The sequence below is a fragment of the Triticum urartu genome, chromosome 3, assembly GCF_003073215.2.
Source record: "Triticum urartu cultivar G1812 chromosome 3, Tu2.1, whole genome shotgun sequence".
Lineage (NCBI taxonomy): Eukaryota > Viridiplantae > Streptophyta > Magnoliopsida > Poales > Poaceae > Triticum > Triticum urartu.
Window position 1 is genome coordinate 635,886,394 of NC_053024.1, and position 14,869 is coordinate 635,901,262.

The following is a 14,869-nucleotide window of genomic DNA, read 5'->3' on the forward strand; positions in this document are numbered from 1 at the left end:
TTTTAAGGTACATCAAGAGGGGGCGTTACTGGTAACGCTGGCAATTAAGTGACATAAATGCCTATTAAGTCTATGAAGTAAACGTCCGACCGTTGTCGTGCAGAGTGACTTTAGATCTTCTGTCCGTCGAGTGATAATTGTCGTGGTCGAGTGACTTTGAGTCTTCCGAGTGGAATGCCTCGTAGTCGAGTGGATGATGCTATCCCTCGAATGCTTCTGGTTTTAGGATGGTGTCCTAGGGGAGGGTGTCTAGGTCAGGCCTATGACCCTACCCTAGGTACATAACTTCATCAGGCCCCACGTTGCTCCACCGACGTACTTCTTCCTCATATATATATATATATATATATATATATATATATCCACGTACCCCCCAAACATCCAGGAGCACCACTAAAACCTAATTCCACCGCCGCAACCTTCTGTACACGAGAGATCCCATCTCGGGGCCTTTTCCGGAGCTCCGCCGGAGGGGGCATTGATCACGGAGGGCCTCTACATCAACTCCATGGCCTCTCCGGTGATGTGTGAGTAGTTTACTTCAGACCTACGGGTCCATAGTTATTAGCTAGATGACTTCTTCTCTCTCTTTGGATCTCAATACAAAGTTCTCCTTGATTCTCTTGGAGATCTATTCGATGTAATCTTCTTTTGCGGTGTGTTTGTCGAGATCCGATGAATTGTGGGTTTATGATCCAGTTTATCTATGAACAATATTTGAATCTTCTTTGAATTCTTTTATGTATGATTGGTTTATCTTTGCAAGTCTCTTCGAATTATCAGTTTGGTTTGGCCTACTAGATTGACCTTTCTTGCAATGAGAGAAGTGCTTAGCTTTGGGTTCAATCTTGCGGTGTCCTTTCCCAGTGACAGCAGGGGCAGCAAGGCATGTATTGTATTGTTGCCATCGAGGATAAAAAGATGGGGTTTATATCATATTGCATGAGTTTATCCCTCTACATTATGTCATCTTACTTAAAGCATTACTCTGTTCTTATGAACTTAATACTCTAGATGCATGCTGGATAGCGGTCGAAGTGTGGAGTAATAGTAGTAGATGCAGAATCATTTCGGTCTACTTGTCGCGGACGTGATTCCTATATACATGATCATACCTAGATATTTTCATAACTATGCTCAATTCTATCAATTGCTCGACAGTAATTCGTTTACCCACCGTAATACTTATGCTCTTGAGAGAAGCCACTAGTGAAACCTATGGCCCCCGGGTCTATCTTCCATTATATTAATCTTCCAACACTTAGTTATTTCCTTTGTCGTTTATTTTAGTTTGCATCTTTATTTCTCTTTATCATAAAAATACCAAAAATATTATCTTATCATATCTATCAGATCTCACTCTCGTAAGTGACCGTGAAGGGATTGACAACCCCTTTATCGCGTTGGTTGCGAGGTTCTTATTTGTTTGTTTAGGTGCGTGGGACTCGAGCGTGATCTCCTACTGGATTGATACATTGGTTCTCAAAAACTAAGGAAAATACTTACGCTACTTTGTTGCATCATCATTTCCTCTTCAAGGGAAACCAACGCAGTGCTCAAGAGGTAGCAAGCGGCCCCGGAGCGATTGCTGCATCGACATGGGCTGCTGCGGCGGTTGGGAACGGTGGATTCAGGGCGATGCCCGCGGATCTGGCCCCGGCAAACGCGTAGTCTCTCTGTCGCATGAGGTGCTGTAGCAGGTCGTTGTGGAAGGGCTTTGGCGGCTGACGACGGGAGGTGCTCTTCACAGCAGGCTTGGCTCGAGTGGTCTGGTTATCCATGGGTGCCCAGATCTGTAGGCTCATTGTTCGGTGATGAGGGACTTGGGCGAAAGCTTTTGACGACGTCGGCGCCTGCGGGTGTCGCGACCTTCTTGGAGGCGTCGTCGTAGAGTTCTTCCTCTCCTTTCATGTGCCTGGGCTCTTCGGGTGAGGACCTAAACTTTAGTATTTTGGAGTGGGCGGCGGCGGCGTTTTACGTCGTAACCTTCTTGGAGGCGTCGCTTTGGAGAGTCAGCCTTTGGATGTTGTGCGGGCTCTTCCGTTTTCATGGGCGGTGTATGCTGGGGCGGCGGCTCCGGGATCTTCAGTTGAGAGTTGAGGTGGCGGCCTCGGGCAGCGGTGCGGCGGTGGCCCCAGGAGGTAGGGTTGTTTGTCGACATGGCTTGAGTGAGGACTTTGAGCTGTGTGGGCGGCAAGGTTGTCGGCTCGATCGACGCGTCCTAGCGGGGACGGTTGGACGGCATGCCGGGGCGGCGGCCCCGGATGTGGTGCGACGTTCGTGGTCTGTGTGCGGTTGTCCTGAGCAGTGTGGGCTGTGGGCTGCTGTATCGTGCGGTGTTGCTGCTCGAGGGTGAGCGGTGGCATGTCGGGGCGGCGGCCCCGGAAGGCGGTGTCGGTTGAGTGTGCAGGGCGCAACGGAGCAGTGGATGTCGAGGCAGCGGCCTCGGGAGATTTGCAGCTTCGAGGGCATGGATCTCGTGTCGTGTGGGCGACGTGGTTGTCATCGATGTTGTTCGTGGGTGGGCTTTGCCCTGTGTGTGTTAGTCTTTAGGGTGGGCTTAGCCTTTGTTGTTTCGGTTTTCGCCCGGTTTTCTGTAATTAACTAGGCAATTCTTTTCTGCTTAATTAATAGCTGAGGCAATATTTGCCTTCGCTATTCAAAAAAAAAACACTCATACAACAATGTCTGCATCCCACGGGAAGAGCACATGTTGAAGGAGATCGATGGGAAATGGGAGTGGTGGCGGTTTGGTTCAGCTCGTGTCATCCTAAGGAGTGACATTCACGGCGGCCACGGTTTGCAGGAGCTGTCGCCAAGACACTCTTATGAGGGTCGAGGGGAGAAAAACTGAAGCCAACAAATTGGACTCCATGTCTCCGTGTCGAGTTCAGAATTCTAGAGATACCGGCAAGGATCTCCAAATAGCAGATCATATTTAGTCAGGACTGCAACCACTACGAATTTTGAGAACGTTCTGCATACTGTTGTCGGAAGGGTAAGTTCCCAATCTGATCTTGGAAACGTTCTACATACTGTTCAGAACGGTATAAGTTCCCAATCTGATAACGGCAATGGTTTTCATCCTCTACGGCACGTTGACACTAAGGCTGCTCAGGTATCAGCAGACAGAGTCACACGAGGCACAATCCCTCGTACCACTATGCTCACTAAGAAATGCTCAAACGCACAGGGACCCCTGTTATCATTTTGCATCTCGTTCCAAGGGAATCGTCTGGTTCCATCGACTTTGTAACTAGCCAAATCGTTCAGAAACAAACTCAGTCACCGTCAATGTAATACAGATTGCACTCGGGCCCCAAAGACTCTGTCTTGCTTACTACTCCCCCTGTAACTTCTTATAAGATGTTTTTAGAATCCATAACAGTGTCAAAAAACATCTTATATTAAGTTACAGAGGGAGTAGTAGGCACTAGTTTAGACTGATGATGTTCAGTTGTAGATAACAGATCCAGCAGCCTGTCTCCAACAACAAAACTAAATGCACATCATACATGACAGTTGAGGTGTACACATGCTACCTGGTTTAGGTACAGATCACGGGTGACCGGGGTTTTGCGTGCAAAAGAACACAAATACATATATCGATATATGGTTCTACAGGGAGAAGAACTCGTCACGATTATTCAGGTCTCTGATTTCGCCGGCTTCACCTTCTCTGTGAGAAATTGCCGAATATGCTCACGCTTCCAGTTGTCGATCCTGCAAGTTCGGTTAGTTTTAGTCATTGAACTGATGAAACTGGTTTTACCATGAGTTAAGCATGTTGAGCAAACCACAAAATATTTCATCTACGATGAAGATGGAAAAATACGAAAACAGTGTGCCAATCGGAGATTATGCCATTTTAGCAAAGGACCTAGTGCTCAACGTCGTACTGTGGCTACATAGAACATTCCAGTACCAGTATACCAACCAGTTTTATGTCTGTTCAGTTATGTTCAAATAATAATCAGTACTCGGACAATATCAAATATAATATTCCCTTGCCTATTGCATCATCCATCATATTATACGTTGAATTATGTCGTGGGGAGAGAGGATCGACAATATAAAGCAAATGACATGTGATAAATGGTACTCCCTCCATTCCACTATGTAGTGCTTCCTCTATCCACGTGCTTCAACTTTGACCGTAAATTTAACTACCAAGACCGATTGCGGCGGGAGCAAAAATTATATCAGCGAATTCGTATTCGAAAGAAGTTTTCAATTATATAATTTTTTCTTCCGCCGCAATTGGTCTCGTTAGTTAAATTTATGGTCAAAGTTGGACCTCGGGAAGCGCGGGCGCACTATATTTTGGAATGGAGGGAGTAACAAATTAAGACAGAAGTGTTATTTTCATTCTTATCGACGGAATGAAGTCCAAGAATGTATGTTATCTCCCTAGGTAACTAGAAAGTTATAATCAAATTGCCTTGTAAGGAGTTAAGTAGAACTTGCCTTATAGTCTCCTTCTGTTCACCCTTGTCGTCAAGCATTATGAGCTTTGGTGGAGAGCCATAAGCATACCGAGATTCTACATAAGGGAAGTCATCTTTATCCTCTTCGAGGAAGCCAACGACTTCTGGATAAAACACCAGCTTTCTCATGCATACTTCGATAATTGCACCGGAGTATACAAGCTGCAATACCAAGCACCAGAAGATATTATATCAAGTGGAAGTGTGCTGCTATAATGCATGTTTAGTGTTCATTATCAACCTTCAAAGCATCCTATAAATCTAGTGCAGTGTAGTTTCAAGTTCAGCCTTAAAATCATCCAGTAATAACATACTAAAGAACAAGTTCGTCTGAAAATATCCAATCAAAATAAGCCCCTATTTGGCACCACTAACCTTCATTTGCCTTCAATATATCTTCCAAGAAGAGAAAACAAAAAATTATATTAAAGAACACTCAAGGCAATGAGATCTTAGGATAATTCACACTACAAATCCAGCAACAACCAGAATACAATACAAAGTGTACTCTACATCCAAAAAGGAAAACTAGTTCTGGTTGCAGCTTATGACAACTTGACAAGTAAACCCAGTTGTCACCAGGTTGGAATTCATGGAGCTTCATAGGCCATACCTTGCTGATAGAATCATCTGAATCCTCCGTGCAACATTTACGACAGTCATCCACCAACTCTGCAACCATAAAACAAATATGTTGTTAAAAGGACGATTGGAACAACTAGCACGTGTGATGAAGAAAAAGGAATCCACTGTGACTTGCTTTCCCAACAGCCGACGACTGACTTCTAAAGGAGCAACTCAGCAACGACAAAATCATCCAAGACGAGCAATGAGAAATCTAGATACAATAGAATTCTTCACATTAATCAGATTTTCAATCCAGCTAGCTTCAGAATGCTCCTAGACGAAATCATCAAAACAACGGTGACAAAAATAAAGGAGGTTCCATAATCAACACCACCTACAAATTTTTTAGATGTCAGGGGAGAGTGAAACTTCCACATTTCAAACACCGCCTTGACTGTGTGCATCAATCGATACAGAGGCTGGGGGGGTGACCCATCCTTTATCTAGAAAGGTTCAAACACCGCACTATTCTGCAACTGTGGACTAACCTCAAAGTTCCCAGTACATCGGCGTGGGACGAGCTATTTAATTCACAAGTCACGGCCCCCAAATTGACCAAATCACAATTTCAGAGCCGGATTCAAGCTTCAGTTGCAACAGGGCGTCCCAGATCACTTGAATGAATGATCATATAAGAAACCTCAAATCAACCAACTCCGGGTCCACTATTCCTGTCTCCCCGAAGTAATTTGAGATCCATATAAAGGCTCGGTGGTCTAAGAACCACACATTCACACTCCAATTGGGTTTCCTCGGGCTAACGAGAATCGATTTCCCGGCTGCAACCGCGATATAGTTACGATCTAACCCTCACGGATCTATTCCGCACTGCGGATCAATCGAACTACGATAGAGAAATCACATCCGGGTATCTTTCCGACCTACGCCTCGCTCGGTTCAGATCGCAATCACACCATCGTCACGTGACTAATGGATACAGCAGAGGGGGGAGCCATTGGCTACGCACGCACCTTGGTCCTTGACGAACTCGGCGAGCGCGTTGCAGTCGGAGCAGAGGGCGAGGCCGGTGAACCCCAGCTCCTCGCACTCCCTCGCCCCGAGCCGCTCGGCGCCGCGGCAGAGGCCGGAGAGGCAGAGGAGGAGCACGGCCACGGCCACGGCCGCCGCTACGGACGGAGCTCGAACCATCTCACTCGCCACCCTACCCGCGACCGAGCAAGGGCTTGGAGCTCGCGGGCACCACCGGGAGGAAGGGGGGGACGACGACGGCGACGACTACGCGGCAGTCCGCTTTCCGGCCTCCTTCCACCCCCGCTGTTTTTTCTGTTTTCCGGAAGAGGCCCGGCCCGTGCGGAGGAACCCCGGAGTCAAAGCTCTACATGGGGCCCCAGCGCGGCCCAAATATGTCAATGGGCTCGGCTATATGTTTTTCCTTCTTTTCCAAAGATTTTTTTGTAAGCACAAGACAAATTACGACCCACTATCACGCACGATGACTGAAAAATGTTGTTTCTTTTTTGCGAATGGTTTTTTTAATCCTTTATGCGAAAGAAGTCCAGATAACCCCCTGAGTTTTCACAAATCGATCACATTACCCCCTGAATTTTAAAACCGGGTTATTAACCTATTGGAGTTTCCAAAACCAGATAAACTACCCCGTAAGGACTTTGGAGAGTGGTTTCCAGAGTTGTTTTTGTCCACGTGGCTCACTTCACACAAGCCTACTATTTTCTGTTTGCAGCAAGCTTGACTTGCCGAGTCCTGTCCGTCCGGAGCACGGTGCAACTTGGAGTAGAGTATGTGAAGCTAGTTTCCCTGTTGCCCTTAAAAAAACTAGTTATCTTGTGATGGATGTAACTTGGAACATGTAGAAGCTAAGCTCATGTACACGAAGCTAGCTCGACTTCATCTCTGTCGTTGCTGCTCGTAATCACATGTTTGCCCCTACGCAGCTCCTCCACTCCTTTTCTGCCGTGTCACATCTCTGTTCATCACCCGTAATGCCCGGGCCACGCCGCGGCAGGATGCCTTGCACAGTTGCACATCTGAACCTGCGCCATACGCCCCGTCTATGGACTTTCCTCGTATCTTGCCGAGCCTTACTTGGTCTGCAACTGTGCACTTAGCTTGCAGAGCACAACAGACAATCAAAAACACCAAACTAAGTACTCCCTCCGTCCCAAAATAAGTGTCTCAACTTTGTACTAACTTTAGTACAAAGTTGAGACATTTATTTTGGGACGGAGGAAGTAGTTGATATCCCGTGTCTTGATCTCGTGGCTAGCACGACAGATATAGACAAGTACACCTACATCTGAGAAGAAGGTCAATATGCACAATGTGGCAGGATTGCATCGTGACAGATGTATAGCTCCAGCGCTTGCTCGTAGCTTGTTGCTGGCCTGCCTCCAATTCCACTCTGCGCTCGTCCCCTAAAAACTCCGATAGGTGTGCCAACTCGAATGTCGAATCAGCCACACGATACAACAGACTGCATGCTGCTACGGAATGCACGCGCAATGGCGTCACAACCCGACGTACTTGTCAGGCATGTGTGCACCGTCAATCAGGTAAGCAATGTGATGCATGCTGGCACTTTGAGCGCAGGGGGCATGCTCAGGAAGCAATCCGCACTGGCCATCGAAGAGATGCATGAGAATACAGGAATGGATGAGAGTTGTGCATATTGTAGGTTACATGTTTAATGGAATACATGTGCGTGGCTGTGGTGATATTGAGTTGTTTAGAGGTGGGACCAGCGATGGCTTATGTAAAATGGGTCACTCGTACAAAACCACTCTAAGGCGTTGTTTGGATAGGGCACGTATACAAAATCTGATCTCTATAAACCAGGAAAACGGTTCAACCAAATAAAATCTTGTTTGGCTACAATTACTAATCCACATTTATAGGAAACTTGGTTCTCCAAATCCCCGGATTTCAGGTTTGTGGAAAATCGACTATTATCCGTTTTTCCACAATCGCGATCGCCATATACGTGATCGTAACAGTTTTCCTCTCCGCCTGGTTGTTTTCCAACAGCTTCGTGTCGTTTGTTGCGTTTTTTGCCGCTCACCTCCAGCCTCGACATGGCCGCCGTCCGTGTGAACGGCGTCGAGCAATCCCTTGAGATCTGCTCTTCCTGGTATGGATGCTCCTGGACGGCCAGCGTAGGCACGGCGAAACTGCGAATGAGCTCAACCCGAGCAGAACCTATGCGGTGCCGATGAGGGATGCTCCTGGACATCCAGCGTCGAGGGGCGGCGGACCAGCAGCTCCCCGAGCAGAGCCTATGCAAGCCGACGAGGGACGCTTCTGTACGGCGAGCGCCGAGGGGCCGCGAACAGCGTGATGAGCGCGAGCAGCAGCTCTCCTTGAGCAGAGCCTATGCGCGACCAGGGAAAGCCTCCGCGCACGAACCGCGAAGTCATCGAGGCCATCCCGTAGGGAGGAGTACCGGCGTCTACGTGCTCGTAGGTGAGCTTGGGAATCCATCGGCAATGGCCAAAATTGAGTAAAGTAAGAGAGAGAAGGTCATGGAAGGAAGCGAATCGGTATCTATCCAAACAAGGAAACACACAAGCCAGCTTTACCCCTTTCCAAATCCAAACGTGTTATTATGTAAATCAGTAATCCAAAATTAATTAGCAAAACCGATTTTGCTAAAATCCTGCTACAAACTCGTTTTCCATATACCGGTTGCTATCCAAACAAAGCCTAAAACGACCATCGAAAGCCCATAGGGGGTGTTTTATCTGGTTTTGGAAACTTCAGGGGGTTAAGTACCCGGTTTTAAAATTTAGGGGGTTATGTGTTCATTTCATGCAACCTCGGGGGTTATCTAGACTTATTTCTCCTTTATGCAGATGTTGCGTTTTAAAACATGCACGGTCTGCAAAAACTAAACCAAGTTGAAGATGTTGGGACGCACGCGCGCGCGCATGTTACTCTGATTCCTGTCAAGACACCGGCCGAGGCACGCGGGTTTCAGAGTCTTGAGACCCACCGTTTTCAGGACTTTGACAGGTTTTCACGAAACAACCTGCACATCCATGAATCGGACAGTGGTTTACAACGCGGTCGTGCCGGATAACAATGCTCGTCGTACCCCCTGAAGAACTAAACTACGGGAGAATACCGGCAGATGCACGCGGGTTCAGGCTTCAGAGTTCTAAGGCCCACGGTTTTTCTGGACTTGGGCAGGTTTTCACAAACAACATGGGGATGATGATCTACGCATCCGACAGTAGTTTACAACGCGGTCGCGTGTCGGCTAACAATAGATTACTGCTAGTAGCACAAGTGCCTTTTTGCACGGTGGGTTCAGGAACAGCTAGCCGAGACTGGTTTCGCACCCTGTTTCTTTAGTACTCCCTCTATTAACAAATTTAGATCACTATACCCTAAAACACTCTTATAGTATTTTCTTTACGGAGGGAGTGGTCAGAAAGAGAAGAGTATTATAGACTAGAGACTTGAAGGGCCGCTTTACTTTGGAAGATGACTGACTCCAAGGGGGCAGTTTTGAACACTGGACGTTGTATATCATACTTCGGGATCCTGCATTGTTTTTGTGACTGCATGGCTGCTCTGGACGGCATGCAGTGCAGCCATGCAGGGCGTGGTGGTGGTGGGAGGCAAATTTTCGTGTTTTAACCCTTTTAATAAAGAATTTCTGGATCTTACCCTAGTTCGACAAAAAAAAATTGAAACATGCTGGTTCAAAAAAAATGACCATTTTTCTTACCGCCATTGGTCCCGGTGGTAGGCATGTACAGGCTACTGCCACAGGATATAGCGGTAGACCACTCATCCACGTCAGCCTCAAGTAAACGGTACCGTCTCCTGCCGTCCACCCCACCGCCAGAGCTAACGGCGGTAGGCTATGCAACCCTACCGCCATAGACCCTGACAGTAGGAGCTGAATCGTTATAAGCCCGCGGGGCCGGCTCATGGGGCCCACCCACCAACCAGCCCCCATCTTCTCCCCAACCGTGCGGCGCCGCAAGAAAAGAGAGCACAAGCCCCTCTCATCCCCCCCTCCGATCTTCTTCGTTTTGGCACCATTTTTGCGGATCGAGATTGCTCCGAAAAGGGAAAAGTAAGCTCTCTCAATCCCTCCAATTACTCGAAACGCTTTCGATTCGATGCATTATTTGGTGCAAATAAACCCTATTTTCTTTCCTTTTTATCTTAGGATTGCTTAGGTTGATTGTATATGATGTATAGGGCTCAATATGAACTCTAATAACTAGTTGTGGAGATTATATGTAGTTTTTATATGAACCCTAGTTGGAGATTTTTTTAACAAATGGTCATATGATTGATGTTGGAGGGATTGTAAGTAGTTGCCTACATGTGATTGAATTATGTATATGCATATATATTTTTAACAAATGGTCATATGATGGATTTTGGTGAATTATGTATATGCATTTTTTAGAAATGTTGAATAAATAAGTGCATGAGTGATGGTTGAATGTTGTTGAATGGAAGATGTTGGTTGAATATGATTCATTCAGATTGATCATTTATATTGGTTGAATATATGATAATTGATGAATGTTGGTTGAATAAGTGATAATTGATAAAAAAAATGATATGATTCATGTCGGTTGAATATGATTCATTTATATTTGGACTTGATATGTTTCATGTTTGTTCAAAATGATACAAGTTGGTTGAAAATGACATCATTTCCAATTGTTATAGGCGGCCCCCCTTACGCCAGAAATCGGCGTGAAGTAGACCATGCTTGATCATGCTTTCGACAACAGTCACCGCGCCCGTTTTATGGAGAACAAGGTGGTAATGTCTATCATCAATTACATGATAAATCTCATCCAACCCATCACCGTCCAGCAAGCCTATGATGGAATTACTCACGCACGGCGGTGAGCATCATGAAATTGGTGATGGAGAATGGTTGATGATGACGATGGCGACGGATTCCTCTCTCCGGAGCCCCGAACGGACTCCAGATCAGCCCTCCCGAGAGGTTTTAGGGCTTGGCGGTGGCTCCATATCATAAAACACGATGAATCCTTCTCCCTGATTTTTTTCTCCCCGAAAGTGAATATATAGAGTTGGAGTTGAGGTCGGAGGAGCTCCAGGGGCCCATGAGGTAGGGGGCGCGCCCAGGGGGCAGGCGCGCCCCCCACCCTCATGGCTAGGGTGTGGCCCCCCTGGCCTTGATCTTTTGCCAGTATTTTTTATTATTTCCAAAAATACGCTTCGTGGAGTTTCAGGTCATTCCGAAAACTTTTGTTTCTACACATAAATAACACCATGGCAATTCTGCTGAAAATAGCGTCAGTCCGGGTTAGTTCCATTCAAATCATGCAAGTTAGAGTCCAAAACAAGGGCAAAAGTGTTTGGAAAAGTAGATACGACGGAGACGTATCAACTCCCCCAAGCTTAAACCTTTGCTGTCCTCAAGCAATTCAGTTGATAAACTGAAAGTGATAAAGAAAAATTTTTACAAACACTGTTTGCTCTCGTTGTTGTAATATGTAAAGTCAGCATTCAAGTTTTCAGCAAAGATTATAAACTAACCATATTCACAATAATTCTTAGGTCTCATGTTTACTCATATCAATGGCATAATCAACTAGCGAGCAATAATAATAAATCTGAATGACAACACTTTCTCAAAACAATCATAATATGATATAACAAGATGGTATCTCGCTAGCCCTTTCTGAGACCGCAAAACATAAATTCAGAGCACCTTTAAAGATCAAGGACTGACTAGACATTGTAATTCATGGTAAAAGAGATCTAGTCAAGTCATACTCAATGTAAACTAACAGTAATGAATGCAAATGACAGTGGTGCTCTCCAACTGGTGCTTTTTAATAAGAAGATGATGACTCAACATAAAAGTAAATAGATAGGCCCTTCGCAAAGGGAAGCAGGGATTTGTAGAGGTGCCAGAGCTCGGTTTTGAAATAGAGGTGAATAATATTTTGAACGGTATACTTTCATTGTCAACATAACAACCAAGAGATGGCGATATCTACCATGCTACACATGTTGGGGAACGTAGCATAATTTTAAAATTTTCTACGCATCACCAAGATCAATCTATGGAGTCATCTAGCAACGAGGGAGAGGGGAGTGCATCTACATACCCTTGTAGATCGCGAGCGGAAGCGTTCAAGAGAACGGGGTTGATGGAGTCGTACTCGTCGTGATCCAAATCACCGATGACCAAGCGCCGAACGGATGGCACCTCCGCGTTCAACACACGTACGGTTGGGAAGACGTCTCCTCCTTCTTGGTCCAGCAAGGGGAAGGAGAGGTTGATGGAGATCCAGCAGCACGATGGCATGGTGGTGGAAGCAGCGGTGATCTCGGCAGGGCTTCGCCAAGCTCCAACGAGAGAGAGAGAGAGGTGTTATGAGGGGAGAGGGAGGCGCCAAGGACTTGGGTGCGGCTGCCCTCCCTCCCCCCCACTATATATAGGGCCCCTAGGGGGGGCGCCGGCCCTAGGAGATGGGAGGCCCATGGGGGGAGCACCAGCTCACCAGGAGCTGGTTCCCCTCCCACTTCAGCCCATGGGGCCCTCCGGGATAGGTGGCCCCACCCGGTGGACCCCCGGGACCCTTTCGGTGGTCCCGGTACAATACCGATTACCCCCGAAACTTTCCCGATGGCCGAAACTGGACTTCCTATATATAAATCTTCACCTCCGGACCATTCCAGAACTCCTCGTGACGTCCGGGATCTCATCCGGGTTTTCGAACAACTTTCGGGTTACCGCATACTAATATCTCTACAACCCTAGCGTCACCGAACCTTAAGTGTGTAGACCCTACGGGTTCGGGAGACACGCAGACATGACCGAGACGATTCTCCGGTCAATAACCAACAGCGGGATCTGGATACCCATGTTGGCTCCCACATGTTCCACGATGATCTCATTGGATGAACCACGATGTCGAGGATTCAATCAATCCCGTATTCAATTCCCTTTGTCAATCGGTACATTACTTGCCCGAGATTCGATCGTCGGTATCCCAATACCTCGTTCAATATCGTTACCGGCAAGTCACTTTACTCATACCGTAATGCATGATCCCGTGACCAAACAATTGGTCACATTGAGCTCATTATGATGATGCATTACCGAGTGGGCCTAGAGATACCTCTCCGTCATACGGAGTGACAAATCCCAGTCTCGATCCGTGCCAACCAACAGATACTTTCGAGGATACCTGTAGTATACCTTTATAGTCACCCAGTTACGTTGTGACGTTTGGTACACCCAAAGCACTCCTACGGAATCCGGGAGTTACACAATCTCATGGTCTAAGGAAATGATACTTGACATTGGAAAAGCTCTAGCAAATGAACTACACGATCTTGTGCTATGCTTAGGATTGGGTCTTGTCCATCACATCATTCTCCTAATGATGTGATCCCGTTATCAATGACATCCAATGTCCATAGTCAGGAAACCATGACTATCTATTGATCAACGAGCTAGTTAACTAGAGGCTCACTAGGGACATGTTATGGTCTATGTATCCACACATGTATTATGATTTCCGGATAACACAATTATAGCATGAATAACAGACAATTATCATGAACAAGGAAATATAATAATAATCATTTTATTATTGCCTCTAGGGCATATTTCCAACAGTCTCCCACTTGCACTAGAGTCAATAATCTAGTTACATTGTGATGAATCGAACACCCATAGAGTTCTGGTGTTGATCATGTTTTGCTCGTGGAAGAGGTTTAGTCAACGGATCTGCGACATTCAGATCCGTATGTACTTTGCAAATATCTATGTATCCATCTTGAACATTTTCACGAATGGAGTTGAAGCGACGCTTGATGTGCCTGGTCTTCTTGTGAAACATGGGCTCCTTGGCAAGGGCAATAGCTCCAGTGTTGTCACAGAAGAGAGTGATCGGCCCCGACGCATTGGGTATGACTCCTAGGTCGGTGATGAACTCCTTCATCCAGATTGCTTCATGCGCTGCCTCCGAGGCTGCCATGTACTCCGCTTCACATGTAGATCCCGCCACGACGCTTTGCTTGCAACTGCACCAGCTTACTGCCCCACCATTCAAAATATACACGTATCCGGTTTGTGACTTAGAGTCATCCAGATCTGTGTCGAAGCTAGCGTCGACGTAACCCTTTACGACGAGCTCCTTATCACCTCCATATACGAGAAACATATCCTTAGTCCTTTTCAGGTACTTCAGGATGTTCTTGACCGTTGTCCAGTGTTCCATGCCGGGATTACTTTGGTACCTTCCTACCAAACTTACGGCAAGGTTTACATCAGGTCTGGTACACATCATGGCATACATGATAGACCCTATGGCTGAGGCATAGGGGATGACACTCATCTTTTCTCTATCTTCTTCCGTGGTCAGACATTGAGCTGAGCTCAATTTCACACCTTGCAACACAGGCAAGAACCCCTTCTTGGACTGATCCATATTGAACTTCTTCAATATCTTATCAAGGTATGTGCTTTGTGAAAGACCTATGAGGCGTCTCGATCTATCTCTATAGATCTTGATGCCTAATATGTAAGCAGCTTCTCCAAGGTCCTTCATTGAAAAACACTTATTCAAGTAGGCCTTAATACTGTCCAAAAGTTCTATATCATTTCCCATCAAAAGTATGTCATCCACATATAATATGAGAAATGCTACAGAGCTCCCACTCACTTTCTTGTAAACGCAGGCTTCTCCATAAGTCCGCATAAACCCAAACGCTTTGATCATTTCATCAAAGCGAATGTTCCAACTCCGAGATGCTTG

The 14,869-nt window shown here is 46.4% G+C and overlaps 1 protein-coding gene across 1 annotated transcript; it reads right to left on the reverse strand.

The window, feature by feature from the left end:
• Positions 1 to 3,452: 3,452 nt before the first annotated feature.
• On the reverse strand, positions 3,453 to 6,413 carry LOC125545527 (selenoprotein F-like). The gene is made up of 4 exons (XM_048709506.1): positions 6,086 to 6,413; positions 5,101 to 5,159; positions 4,468 to 4,649; positions 3,453 to 3,723 (listed from the first exon to the last, which is right to left on the reverse strand). Exons 1-4 carry the CDS (start codon positions 6,261 to 6,263, stop codon positions 3,648 to 3,650), a joined length of 495 nt encoding a protein of 164 aa, XP_048565463.1. The 5' UTR covers positions 6,264 to 6,413; the 3' UTR covers positions 3,453 to 3,647.
• Positions 6,414 to 14,869: the final 8,456 nt, after the last annotated feature.

Coding starts and splice junctions, on each gene's coding strand:
- LOC125545527 (XM_048709506.1), bottom strand. CDS start 6,263: ATGGTTCGAGCTCCGTCCGTAGCGGCGGCCGTGGCCGTGGCCGTGCTC. Junction 4,650..5,100: donor CAGATGATTCTATCAGCAAG/GTATGGCCTATG, acceptor TTGGTATTGCAG/CTTGTATACTCCGGTGCAAT. Junction 3,724..4,467: donor GAACAGAAGGAGACTATAAG/GCAAGTTCTACT, acceptor CCGAACTTGCAG/GATCGACAACTGGAAGCGTG.